A 14,828-nucleotide genomic window follows, 5' to 3' on the forward strand; every position below is an offset into this window, starting at 1 on the left:
AGAGCTTGAATTTACAGGAATCATCCCGCAAGCAAAACAATTACCTAAATGCTCATCCCAAAGGACCCTATAAATGGGCAAAGAGAGAAAGGTGATGTCCTACCAGGGGCAACACCAGCACAAGTCACATTTTCATCACTGAAGTCCCCGCAGTCATTGTCCCCGTCGCAGGCCCAGTGGTCTGGGATACATCTGCCACTGGTGCACTTATACTGGCCATTAGCACAGGAGTGAATGCAGCCTGCTTCATCACTGTTGTCTCCGCAATCATCATCTACAATTGCAAATACAGTACAGTCATGCATTAATAACCCAATAACTTTCAATAGAGAACTTTTGACAGTATGGTGTCCCAGCGCAGTCTCATCCCAAGACGTCATATAACTGACGTCTTGGAACGTCTTTTGACCATACGTCAACATCCTCCTTTTTAGGGTACCCTTAAACGTCGGTTATATGACGTTATCGGATCCTAACCCTACCCCAGACCTACCCCGTCACCTAACTGACGTTAAAGGTAAAGCGTCAGTTGTATGACGGCCCGGGATCGTCAACTAACCGATGTTTAAGGGTACCCTAAAAAGGCGGATGTTGACGTATGGTCAAAAGACGTCCCAAGACGTCAGTTATATGATGACTTGGGATGAGACTGTGTTAGGTGTCCACATAATCTATCATTCAAATGTTTAAGACCCTTATTCACCGTCTGGTTTCGTTTAAAGCCCTTTGAAGCTGCACTGAAACTCTCATTGGGACCGTTTGGTTCCCAATGAAGTCCATTATATGGAGAAAATCCTGGAATGTTTTCATCAAAAAACCTTATTTTTTTTTCAACTGAAGAAAGAAAGACATGGACATCTTGGATGACATGGGGGTGAGTAAATTATCAGCAAAAGTTTTGTTGTTGTTGTTGTTGTTTTTTTAAGTGAACTACTCCTTTAAGTGTTATAAATATTGTTTTTTTTTTTATTGTTTATGAAAAAAAGTCTCTTTTTCTCACCAAGGCAGCATTTTTTTTATAATAATAACAAAAAATAAAAAATGACACATTTTATTTCATTTTAAAATAAATGTATTCCTGTAATTTATTATTTTTCCTCCAGTCTGAAATGTCATGCTCCTTCAGAAATCATTCTAATTTGCTGTTTTGCTGCTCAAGAAACATTTTTAATATTTATGTACTGTAGAAAACTGTTGTACTAATTGATTTTGTTTTAGATATATTTTGTGATAACCACACTTTTTTTTTCTCCTCAGGATCAAAAGAACATCACGTTCTAAATATAATTTTTCTTGTAACATTATACATGTCTTCACTGTCTCTTTTGATACATTTAAATGGCATGCTAAATAAAAGTATTGATTTCATAAATATACTACTACTACTAATAATAATACTTTCTTTAACTTTTGAACAGCAATGTATAAGGTTGGCCTTTTTTTAAAACATGTATTGTCTCACAAATTGTGTTGCTCCATCAAAATACACTAAAAATAAATAGATTTTAAGATCGTCATACACTTTGATACCAGAAAATGGGACATTTTCCTTAAGGGGGTCTTTAACCCTGTTGTGCCTCATGGTTTGCTGCACAATACTAAGAACTAAAATGACAAAAACTGAGGACAGCACCACGGGAGCTTTTCAGACGAGAGTCTTCAGGGCATTGTATTACGCCAAGCCTCATTTTGTACAGACAAATCATCAAGGTATATGAAGGCCCTGACACTGGAAACAACGCCATACTGTGTGCTGACCTTGGCTGAATGATCACGTTGTAGGAACAAAAGAATAAAAGCGAAAGAAACACATAAAAAAATAACGTATTGCAGACCTTGAGGTTCGGCAATTATATATAGAGGTCGATATTTTACTCTCTCCTTGATCTGAAATGGAGATATTTCAGATAAAACAATCTGTGAATATTTAATGGTTATTAATGTGATGCATTACTTGTGCAACAAAAAAAGACTGGACAGAAGGATCAATGGAATTAATTGAATTAAAGTGCCGGGCTTTCTTTTATCAGCTCCAAAGAATATAGGCTAATATATCATAGTGTCAAATGGAAAGCAAGTAAAGCAAATGGTAAAGAATTTTCTTACTTCTGGATACACTTACCTGAGTCACAATGCCACTTCATGCTAATGCACCTCCCATTAGCGCAGCTGAACTGGCTGAGAGCTTCGCAGGTTGGGAAAGCTGTGAGCAAAGACAAAGAGCGTGAGAAACATTCGTCGCAAAAACCCTGACGCTTGAACCCAATCCAATACATCATTGTCTCTTTGATACACCGGAGAAGAAAACCCATTTTTCATTTAGCTTTTAGCTTTGACAAATTGCAAAAGAAGTTTGTCCTGGCACAGATTGCTCTGTCATGCTAATAGATTAAATTTTGGAGGCTCTTTTGTCTGTCCTCAGGAAATGTCATAGTTTTATGCAAGTTTGGGGGCAAACTTGAACCTGTAACTATTCTCTTGCAGCGTGTTGCATTTTAGATTTTTACGCAAGTCATACCGCTAGGGTTTAGTGCTAGTATTGCGGAAAACACGACACCCTGAAGGTCATCCAAAATGTCACAGTGAATTATTGCTATTTTCTAGCTAAGGTTAATGAAAAGAAAATCACAAACAAAGGGAAAACGGGACCTCAAAAATGCAGTGGAAAACAGTCAGAGGCAATAAGAGCTCACCGGGAAGCAATAACACACCAGCGATGTGATAGCACGGTTTGTGCGCTTCACTAGCATTGATTTAAAGATATCAAAAGGTTATTGTTACAACATTATGAGTTGCAGTAGGTTTTGCTATTAACCTGTGGATCATGATCCCTTTGGTGAAAATGGATAAAGATGACTTACTATTGAAAATAGCACCAGAGCATTTACAAGCTTTTTGATGAATGCAATCTGTATGAGCTTATGAACATAAATCGTGTCTCGTATTGCGTTACACCTTTTTGTGACTACACTAGAGCATGTTAGAAAGAGTGACATGACACACAGTGGAGGAACAACATCTGTTTCTCTTTAAAGTGTATCTCAGCTCAGTCAAGAAAACCCCACACAGTAAAGCAGGTCACGGCTTGAAGGTACTGAATCAACAAGCTTCTTGTTATAGAATAGATTACAGTTCATACATTTACATATGAAATGCTAAAAAGAACGTATTTTAATCATTAACAGATTTACAAACTGTATATATTATACCATGGTCTGTCTGAATACTTGATTCTGATTGATTGGAAGGTGTGCATTAAAACAGTTTAATGCTCTGGTAGTTCAAGTTAGTCGTCACCGTTGTACAGTGGTGGAGGAAGTACTGAATCTCAGTACTTAAGTAAAAGTACAAATACCCAGATAAATATTTACTTTAGTAAAAGTAGAAGTAACACAATGACAACCATACTTAAGTAAAAAGTAAAAAGTACTTTATTTTAAATGTACTTTAAGTATTAAAAGTAAAAGTACTTGCATAACAATTTATTATCTTAATGTCTATTTTCTAATGATTAATAAAACATTTCATTCTAACTCATTCAACCTAATAGCCTACTCCTATAATGATGTTCAATAATGATGGAAAAAAATGTCACCATTTCTGAAACAAGCTTGCAATTAGGCAATATCATGCTTATCCTTAGTACTATATGTTAATAACTATGTTTGGCAGTAAACGCGATTCATTTATGGTGTAATTCTGAACCTCTTGGCTTGCCATAATCCTAACCAAAGCAAACATATATTACACACGGTTATGCATGTAAAAACAAATTTTCGCGTATGAGTTGCATGATAAACACACTGCGTGTGAGACGCATTTAGTGTGACCGGGTTGATATACTGTATCTATGGCAACCAAACGTCACTGGTGAGACAAACGTGCAACGAACGGACGGTCAGATTACGTTTTGGCAGGGGAAAAACTGATCAGAAAATGTAACGAAAATGTAACAGAAGTTGTAGAAATGTAGTGGAGTAGAAAGTATAATAATTGCTGCAAAATGTAACGAAGTAAAAGTAAAAAGTAGGCACTATTTATTGTACTTAAGTAAAGTAAAGATACGTGAAAAATGTACTTAAGTAAAGTAACGAAGTATTTGTACTTCGTTACATTCCACCACTGCCGTTGCATATATTCATTAGGGCTGTGCTCAGAATATTGATACAACGATACATCGTCATGAACTCCTGGCAATGCCCATATCGATACCGTTGTGCTTTTGAATGTAGCCAATTCAGGGCTCGAATTTCGGCGCATATATTGAGTATAATTTTTATCATTCCCGCAGATCACCCAATTATAATGCGGGAAATTCCCGCAAATATTGATTTACTTTAACAAGTAGGCCGTATTGGAAAATGAATCCACACAGATTATGAAATCAAATCAGTAGTTTGAGACACAATTTCACCAACAGCGTGAGTTCAATGGTGCTGCGTCTCCGCTCTCGTCTCTAAAAACGGCTGCCCAAGGCAAGTGTGAGCCGGTGAAACTACACGAGTCGGGACATGACGGAATATGTACTTGCTAAATCGGGCCAGCATTGCATCGTGACTAAAGTTTACCATTTGTGCGTTTTTAAGTCTTACCCGTTATATTTTGATTACCAAAAACCAGGACACTTGGCCCGGCAAACAGATGGGCCTACTCAAATGATACTCGAAGTTTACTCAAAGATACCTTATTAATTTCAATACATTTAAAGTAGGTTATGCCTCCTCTGTATGGATAGAAAATGGTTATATTGTTATATGAAAACAGGACAGTTGGTCACCCTATATTCAGTACTTGCGCGCTCTCTGAGAGTTGCTTTTCTCTGCGTGCTATAGACTAGCGTAGCCTAAAGCCGCCTCACATACAGCTCGCGAGATTATATCGCTTTAACAGACTAAAACACGCAAAATTATGTCAAAAATTTCGGTCTTGGTAAGTATCCTCTAAACTCAGTTGGTTATGGTTATAAGCATAAACGTTTTTAACAGAAATGACAATTCGCGGTTGTATGATGAAGTTACTGTTGTCACTCTCTTCACCCTGAGCATGTCAATCAATTGTTTCTGCATACAAATCTGAAAATATAAACATGATTTCAACATAGAAGAAATGACTTTGTTTGGTGCACATTTCAACACTTAAAGGGATAGTTCACTTTGAAATTAATTTATTATATGTCTTAGCTTACCTCAAGGGCATCCAAGATGTAGGTGTCTTTGTTTCCACAGTATTTTCAATTTTGATATTTTTCGTTCAAACCGTTGTTATCTATCAGTTGGAGGTTGGTACATGGACATGGTTCAGTTGGACATTGGGCAACTGATTCCGATCATTTGGACATGGCTGTGGTTTCACAAGGTAAAAGCGATATAAATACTGTTCATTTTCTCACACAAACCGCTCGTTTCTTGTCTTAGGCCATCAATGTGTACTTACATTCACGAGTCATTAAATCATGTTTAATTTGGACTTCTCTGTGCATGCTCTTTGAGGTAGTGACCATAGACCTCCATTTTATGACTGACAGACAACAACGGTTTGACCGAAAATGTCAAAATTGAAAATACTCTGGAAACAAAGACATCTTGGATGCCCTTGAGGTAAGCGAAAACATATCAAAAATTACTTTCAAAGTGACCAAATTGTCAAATACTAGGTGTTTTAAAGAGTTTGAGAAAACTAATTTCAATTTAAGTTGTTACCGTTTTTGCTTTTATGGGATGTTTTAAGTTTTGTTTAGTCATTGAGCAGTGTAGACATGCTTGGCAGACTTTAAAAGCAGAAGGAAGTGCCATTCTGCATTTTTATTGAAATCATTGTTTTTTTATGACAAAAACTAAATTGTTTTTTTTTTTTTTCAGTTATCACAACTGTTATAACACTGTTACTACACTCAGCTCAAAATAAATTTTAAATTCCAAATTGATCCATATCGTGATACGTATCGTATCGTGATGCATATTGTATCGTGACATTGTTGGTGATACACAGCTCTAATATTGATGTGCTGCTTTCATTTAAGACAGAGATCACACTGCACATACATAAGCATTCAGGAGCACAGAAAGTTGTTATTAAGGCTACCCCATGACTTTTATTAATACAATAGCCTCTTTGCTGAATCACTATACATTATTCAGTATATCTCAGCAATGAGGAGGTATAACTCTGGTCATTTGACTCAAACATGGTTCAGCAAACATCAATGATGTCCCCAATTTACTGGTATTAGTAATACCAGTAAATTTGGACCTTATGGGGAAATTTTGAAAATTTGGTACCTATGAGGAAAACAGCTTATAAATCATTCTAAAATGTTACTAATGTGTTTTGAAAATCTAAAACTTTAGAAAGTTTTCTGTGATAGGTGATTCTGTGATAGATCCCCATAAAACATGACGTGTGTGAGTGTGTGTGAGTTGAAGTGGAGTGTCCATCTAAGAACAAAATGCATTAAAATGCATGCTTAGGACACTTTGAATGGGCTTTATGCACAGGCGCACTACTTCCTGAACTTCAGCCAGCTCCTTGTTTCCTATCTGCCATTATTGGCCAAAGTGATTAATGCAAGTGTGCCTGACCTCAGTAGGCACGACAACAATAATCAGACACACCTGAATTAATCAATTTGGCCAATAATGGCAGACAGGAAACAAGGAGCTGGCTTAAGTTCAGGAAGTAGTGCAGCTGTGCATAAAGCCCATTTTAAACAAATTGATGTTGCTTAATTACAGAACATTTGAATTGTCATCAAATGAGATGGCCATATATAGTAATTGGGTTACAACCTGTGAAAAGTAATACTGAATTAAGCAAGAATTGCTTGAATATGTGCGTTATACAGTATCATTCACCATTTTTAGATGCCGTTCTGCTCCACTGGGTTACATCTCCAAAACAACAACAGCAGTAAACTGAGCACGTGGGATTTCAGAAATAACAGATCCCAAGGGCTTCCCAGGAGAAAATTACTTTTAGGGAATTGTTTTTTTCCCCCTTACGAATAAAACCTTTGCCGGCACGAATAAGAACTCTTAGAAGTCATTGGAAAGCACATAATTTGATGTGTTGCTAATCTAGGAGAAGACTGTTACAGTTGTCAAGATTACAGTTGAGTCAACAAATAAAAACAAACAAAATAAAAACAAGAAGTTTTATTTGAACACGCTGCTGTTAACGTTGAAAGCAGACAACTTCTAAATTTCACAACAGACTGTTCCAGTCCCCTGACTTTGGCAATTACTACTTTCAACATCCTGTTTTCATAATAGATCAGGTTCAACAACAAATAGCGAGACTGAAGAGGTAATAACTTTGCCCGGTGAAATCTGATTTGAAGGGAGGGAAATCACTTATAAGAATCTGTGCAGTAGACAGTGGCAGTTCAAGTTCATATCTTTTAGATTATTATACAATCCTATATTCAAGACAGGACTTCAACACGTTGTTGTTATCTAATAAATAAAACATCAGCAATGATTTCTACGTTAAATCAAATCTACATGCGGTTTTACATTTATAGTATCAATTTCCACATCCGTGATCCCATTTATTCATCAATAGTTGTTGTTACTACTCTACCCAAAGGCAAAGCTATGACAAAAGTAACATTGAGAAAAATGTTTCAAAAATATGACTAAATTTTAAAATGTATGATATTAAAAATGCATGACACACACTCCAACACCCCCCCCCCCCCAAACCTAGCAAAGGTGTTTTCAGTGCGTAGCATATAAACACAAAAAAAAAAAAAAAAAAAAAAAAAAAACATTTTTGGCGTTAATGGCATGAGAAATTACATTCGTGGTATAGATATGCACTTTCATGAGACTGTTGGACATATCATAGTTAAATACCACATATTAGCATATCATTTTTTCGTAATTTGGACCGAAAAAAAAAATCTGTATTTTGTCTTTGCATAAAAATACTGAAGAGACATAAGATAATTATTTTTTGGATCTTGTCAATGTTTCTTTCATCATTTACAACCCAACCCCATATTAAAAAAAAAAAAAAGAAAAAAAAAATCATCAATAAAACTAAAAGTTAGAATGACGTGAGGCAATAAATAATGACAATATTTGGATGAACTATCCCTTTTTTATGGTAGTGATGGCCAATACCAAAATGTCACAGCTGCACAGGAAAACCAATATTGTAAGAAAGCAAAACATATTTTGAAAGCTTTGAAACGCGTTGAGAATGGTAATTAGCACACAGCAAGCTGAGCGTCACTGTGTTTTGGATGTGTTGTGCACAGTGGAGTTGTGGAAGCCAGTGAAGTTCCGTCTTTCGGCCCAGCTTGATTACGATTAAATGAAGTCAGGCATGCACTCTAATTACTGCTTACACTGGGAGTGTTTGTGAAAGAGTGTAGTGAAGCAGCCGAAGACACAGCAGAGGTAACCAAGACAATGGCACTTTGAGCAATTTGCAGCATTAGGTGACAGAAACCCAGAAAGTTACATTTACTGCATAGCATGAAACGAGTCAGAATTAAATTTTGTTCTCAGAGGAGTAAAAATGACAGAAAGGAGAAGTGATATATAATGAAACCATGATACCATGAAAAGCTGCATTTACACAGACCTTTTAAATGCACATATATAGGGCTGCAACTAACGATTATTTTGATAATCGATTAATCGGACGATTATTTTTTCGATTAATCGATTAATCGGATAAAAAAATTATATTCCATTTTTTTGTTTATTATAACAAAATAAAACCCTAAAAACCACACTCTTTTGTGTGTTAAACAATCTACTTAATACAGACAACTTCATTATAAAGAAAAACAACAAATAAAAAAAAAATATATGACCATAACCTATGACAAAAATGCTATTGTAAACTAGATTAGTGGATAACTCAGCAAAACTTAGCCAAGAAATATCCCAAGTGCACAATAATTTTATAAAATCTGAACATTTAGTGAAAAAAACATTCCTTAGTGGGGAACAAATAAGAGACAATAAGTGTAGCACTAACTCTGGTAAAACGTACACATTGCTCTTTGTATTGTTGTTATGAAAAACATCGGAAAAATCAGATGCACAACTGTTTTAAATGTAAAGCACAGCTGTTTAGTGAGGAAGCAAAATATAATAGATAGGACAGAACAAGAAAGGCTATTAATAAGCTTTCATTGCGCAAAAGTATTATGACATGATCATGAAAGAGCTGCACAAAGTGCTTATGGGCATCGCGAGCGCTGAATGATGCGCTTAAAGCAACACGGAGTCACAGGGCGGCGCGCAGCTCTTTAGTGTCCGCCGCATTAAAGTTAAAAGCACCAAGGAAAGAGAAAGACATATTGACTGTGTATTATACAGTATCTATGCAATAGTTTATTAAGCCTTTTCTTTTAACAGTTTTAAATTTCAGTTAGGCTACGCACGTGAAGAACAATTATACTGCGCCGACTCTTTGTGATCTAACAGACACTCAGTAGAAAGTGATTAAGTTACAGCAATAAAAGTCTAGCAAGATAGAAAAACCATCATAGACCTTTATCTACGGATCAATTATAATAATAACATTGAATCATTGGAAAGAGATCATCATGTTAACTGTAACGCGACGCGCTGTTTGAACACCGAATAGAAAATGACTGACAGCCGCAGTGGAGGGAAAAGCTTAGGTTAACTTGAATTTAGTGACTTAAATATACATTTCTATCTCACATTATACTATAGTATGGCTTCATAGAGTATACACGATTAACGTAGGTCACCTATTTTGGTTTCAAAACGGCGAATTTACCGAAAGGTGAATGATTTTCGTGTATGCTTATATGCTGAATATTGATAGCGGTTTCCTGATGCCCGCAAATTAGTTCAAACTCACGGAATCAAGAGCGCACATGCGAGACAGAAGATAATGTGCTCCAAACCGTCCGTGTTGCGCGCGCGAGACAGGGAAGAGCGGCGAGGGAGAGAGACTGCATGTGCGCCTCATGAAGCGCATGTAAGAAGCGCATGTTCCATGTAAACAATCCCCGTGACGTAATCAGACCAACTAATCGATAATGACATTCGTTGACAACGATTTTCATAATCGATTATAATCGATTTTATCGATTAGTTGTTGCAGCCCTACACATATACATGTATAGGGACCCTAGGGAAACAATGCATCACATGCTTGAATGCTGATGGTATGAGGCTGACATGTAAAAATGTAAAAAAAAAAAAACTAGGGCTGGGAAAGTTAACGCATTATTATCACGTTAACGCATTTATTAATTAATGCCGACAATATTTTTATCGCACGTTAACACAGTTTTTTTTAGGTGTTCAAGCACAAAGTGCTGAAAACCTATTGTAATTGCTAAGAGAAAAAAAAAATCCCCTAAAACGCATTGTGCAGCCCAAACCGTAAGGCTTAGAGACTTGAAACTCAGCCAGATGGTAGGGCCTCAAATTGAGGAGAACCTATCCGAGTATGAGCCCGATTGGCCAATAGGTGGCGCTACAGAAACCAAAAGTACCAAATTGCTCATAACTCCTAGACTGTACACCACTGTAATCCCTGGCTCAAGACGGACAAGATGTATATCTCCGATCTGGATTTATGCTCAAAAAAAAAAAAAAATGATGTCGAATATTGTCCAAAACCTACTTTTGCGAACTAATCCCTGGTTTTTCGCCTGACCTGAACCAAACCAATCTAGGCCTATTCTCATGACTGTCTAGATCAATAATTATAGAAAAAAAAAGTAAAAATTTTGCATTTGATTGGCTACAACATGGTCATTTCAAATGTGGTCCCTAGCAAAATACAGCCAAAAGCCAATAAATCCCAAAGTAAAAGTCAGAATTTCACAAAAAAATGTATTATGCATTATGGAGTTGACAAGAGAAAAAAAAATGTTTTGATTTAGTGCAGAATACAGGAGAAACGAAGTAGTTCAAAATGGAAGTGAGCCAATAAGTGGTCTTCTACTGCCCTCTGCTGCGCACTCTCCTTATAATAGTCTTTTCGCATGTGCTTTTGCATTCATATGTATAAACACACTATAAAATCACTATAACAATTACTATTATAACACATTCATATTTTGTCAGAGTGTATCTGTTGTACTGACACTTCACGTCAATGCTAGCAATGTGGTAAATCATGGTGAACTTAGGTAGGACATGGTTTTTCACAATAACATATCCCAAACGTGTATGGGCATGCGTGTGTGAGTGCGTGTGTTTCTTTTTTGTTTGTGTAAGCAACATGGAAAAAATGTTAACTCCATAATGCATTAATCATGGTATACTATGGTAAATCATGCTACAGTGGAATCATAGTAAATCATTCTAGAACGTGGTAAATCATGATAAACCATCCTAGTACATGGTAAATCATGGTAAACTATTGGTAATTAATGCTAGAATCATGGTAAATCATATTAGAACATGGTAAATCATGAAATATCACACTGAAATGTTGTATATCATGGTAAATCATGCTTTCTACATAAAACGTAATGTCTTTTTGATGCTTTTGTGCTGGCGTTAACTGCTTGAACACCGATAAATCCTGCTCGCAGCTTTAATTTGAAAGTCCGTTGCTCACTGGCTCTAAATACACATAGACCTACAGAGGTACACGTCAGGGTACTGTACATGTCATGGCCAAACCTAAACTACTATCAGAGAAGTAACGTTGGTCGACTTATATCTGTACTGGTTATGACCTCTGACTATATAGACTGTTTCTGCTGCTCCCTATAAAAGATACTCGTTGATACCTGTTCAGAAAAAAATAAACAAGAAAACTGGACTCATTTTAACAAGCTAGATAAAAGGTAATGCCCTGGCAGTGGCAAATAGCTTTATTTTAGTATTATATTGGATTACATTAATATTTAAGTTGATATTTACAATAAATATTTTATTGCTACTGTGTAAAGGGAATGCTGCTGGTATAAAGCAACTTATTTGTTTAAAGTTTTTGCAAACCACATGTTATTGCACTTTTGTGTACATAGCAGTACTGTACATTTAAATCAAAAGTGCACAATACACTACTTTAGAATTTATTATTTAATTTTGTGCATAACAATGCAATTAATCATGATTAATCACAAGAAAATCATGCGATATCTTAAGAAAAAATGACACCAGCACCTTTAACAGTAAAACTGACAAAGTACCGAAGAAATTCCCTAAAGCAAACTTATAGAAGTATAATTAGGTTGCATTCATTTAAAGTATAAGGGGGTACAAGCATACTCTGTGCCTCCTTTCATAAGGAGGACTGAAGATAATGAAGTGTTTCTTGACTGAGATTGCTTGTGTAATAAAAGACTCCTCAAAGGGCTACCTGTCTAACCCAGCATTTCCAGAATTTACGTTCTGTTCTGAATAGTCATTTCACTGCGGGACTTTACAGTGGAAACTTCCCTGGGTCATTGCCTCTCAAAGCCCCGTGTCATTTTCTTCCGTCTACTTTCAGAGGCTGGGATGTGGTTATGTTGAGCTTTTAACATCAGAGAATTTCTGATTTGTATTATGGCCACATGTTTAAAAGCTCCTGCATCTAAGTTTCCTTTCTGCTTCTAAAAGCAGACTCGAGGACTGGAAGAATGTCCATAGTTAACATTGCACTTATCCCTTAACATTAACATGTAGCTGTTGGTGGAGGAATAATATAGAGTGAGAGTGAGATGCAAAGATATACCTTTAGAGGCAGGGCTCTCTCTCAGACAAGTGTTACCAGTGATTTGAGAGCCAGACTGTCTATGTACAGTACATGCACATAATCTGTTCACAAAAAAAAAAAACGCACTCCTCTTGTTACTGGTTTGTTTTCAGTTTGTTTGGTTGCAGAGATGTATTTAATGGGGGCAGATTTGACAAAAGACTGTATGTTGGTGGAAAAGAAAAGAAATGGAGGTTGATGGTGACAGTACTGACAGATTCACCGGTTAAACCACAGTGAAATTTGCCAAGCCAATCAGGTAGTAGGACAGTGACTCACCACAGGACGTGGACTCGTCTGACATGTCTCCGCAATCATCATCTTGATCGCAGCGCCACGCTTCTGGTACACAGCGACCATTACCACAGGTGAACTGACCAGCCCGACATGGCTGGGCTAAAGACAAAACCATAAAGGGAAACATATAATCTGGTTAATTATTACATTTAGAGTTTTAGCAGTGGCTACCTAATCGATGCAAATCGCAAAGAATATAATGATTGTATTACAGTTCCACTAAATGATTCCATTAAAGGGACACTTCACCCATTTGCATTAAGCTTTGTATCTTTAGAAACCCAGTCATATTTTTGAATGGTCATGGTTTATTCCCTTATTTTTCCCTGAGATTAAGTGTTTTACTTCCTGCTTATTATGACATAAAAATCATAATTTTGCGTCATAATAAGCAGGAAGTCATATTTCATTAAAATGTGTAGAGACTACAAAATTTAGCTCATTATTATTCAAGGGTGTGGGACCAACTCACCCCACAGGCCTATTACAGGTCAGTGGGTGGGACTTCACTTGCAGATACTGAAATCAATATCCGCCATCTTGTTTGGAAGCTTAGCTAGCAAGTGCTGTGGAGATAGGATGGAAGAAACTAAACATGATATGGAAGAAGAGGATTTTGAAAGTCTGCTGCTCGAATCCGATGTTAGTGGCTATCTTTACGAGTCGCAGGATAGTGAAGAGCAGCTGAGGCTAATGGAGGAACAGGAGGCGGCTGCCTGTCGCAGTCAAGGAGTCCGGACTGACTCGAGATGAGGCGGACTGCTGCGTATGTGCTCTCACTGTGCGCTACGGACACAGATAGAGTCCGTCTGCTGCAGAAAATTTCAACGATTGCCAATTTATCCTGAACGAAATCTCTGAATCAGACGAGCACACGGACGTTTGTGTTGTGATGTGAGCCATCCTAGTTTCGCCTGATTGAACATCCAGGTATCATGCAGTAATTCACCATATAGAAAGAAATACAAATGAGGACTAATTCACTAATGAGTTTGCCAATGTAACGTTAACGGGGTTTGTTGTTGTGGGAAGGAGGAAGCGGGAACCGGCGAACATTTAAACATTTTAATAGTAAAATGAACAAATACAAAACGAAAGTATAAGCCCGCAGCGCCTCATTGACGACTGCTGTAACATTACTCACAAGAGAAACAAAACGCATCATAAAATCAGGCCTGTTTCTCTCTCGATCTGCCGTCGTCGCTCCTAATTTTATGCTTTCGCTCTTCCGTGAGAGACTCACAGGTGTCTTTCATTATCACTCACGCCACCGGCCTCGCGCCGTCCTCTTACGTCCCTCGGCCTCAATCGTCCTGCTCGCCACAGCCAATTAACTAGAATTTTTTTGTGAAATGAATTTCAAACTCTGGTGAGAGCTAATGTTAGCCTTGTAGACGGAAGCGTGATTTCTCTGTGCGCAGTTCCGGATTTGTGGGTGTGGTTTGCGGAGCTGAGCAATGTGGTGCATTGTGGGAGTTGTTGTCTTACATGCAAATGCGACCCTCGGTCAAATGCGTCTTTTCTCGGTCAAGAGGGCACCAAATTCAAAAATTAGTTTACATTTCGACTACATTTATGATCCAGTTTCAATAAAGATTAATGTTAAAATGGGTGAAATGCTCCTTTAAATATTGTTTTTGCTATTTTGAGCAAATATGTTTAGAAAATATTTAGGCAACGGATAAACAATAAATGCAATTCTTGGAAAAAGTGTCAAACAAACAAACCATTATCAGAATGAATGAATGAATGAACCAATCAGTCAATCTTGCACCCGTTCTTGATTTCTAATCCCAGTGGAAAGAGTTTGAACACACATGAGGAAATCAATTTAT

At 37.0% G+C, this 14,828-nt stretch overlaps 1 protein-coding gene across 5 annotated transcripts in view; it reads right to left on the minus strand.

Annotated features, from left to right (window-relative positions):
• Positions 1-14,828, minus strand: part of lrp1bb (low density lipoprotein receptor-related protein 1Bb) — a 345,314-nt gene that overhangs the window by 132,741 nt on the left and 197,745 nt on the right. For all 5 annotated transcript variants that reach the window (XR_016169265.1, XM_089133134.1, XM_089133135.1 and 2 more), the window contains 3 exons: positions 12,976-13,092; positions 2,123-2,203; positions 104-274 (listed from right to left, as the gene is read on the minus strand). Coding sequence is in view for 4 of the 5 variants with exons in the window: in XM_089133134.1 (XP_088989260.1) it covers positions 104-274; positions 2,123-2,203; positions 12,976-13,092 (369 nt within the window). In the remaining variant the exon portion in view is untranslated. The remainder of the gene's footprint in view (positions 1-103; positions 275-2,122; positions 2,204-12,975; positions 13,093-14,828) is intronic.

Source organism: Pimephales promelas, chromosome 7 (genome assembly GCF_988280905.1).
Source record: "Pimephales promelas chromosome 7, fPimPro1.hap1.1, whole genome shotgun sequence".
In the NCBI taxonomy this organism is placed as follows: Eukaryota; Metazoa; Chordata; class Actinopteri; order Cypriniformes; family Leuciscidae; genus Pimephales; species Pimephales promelas.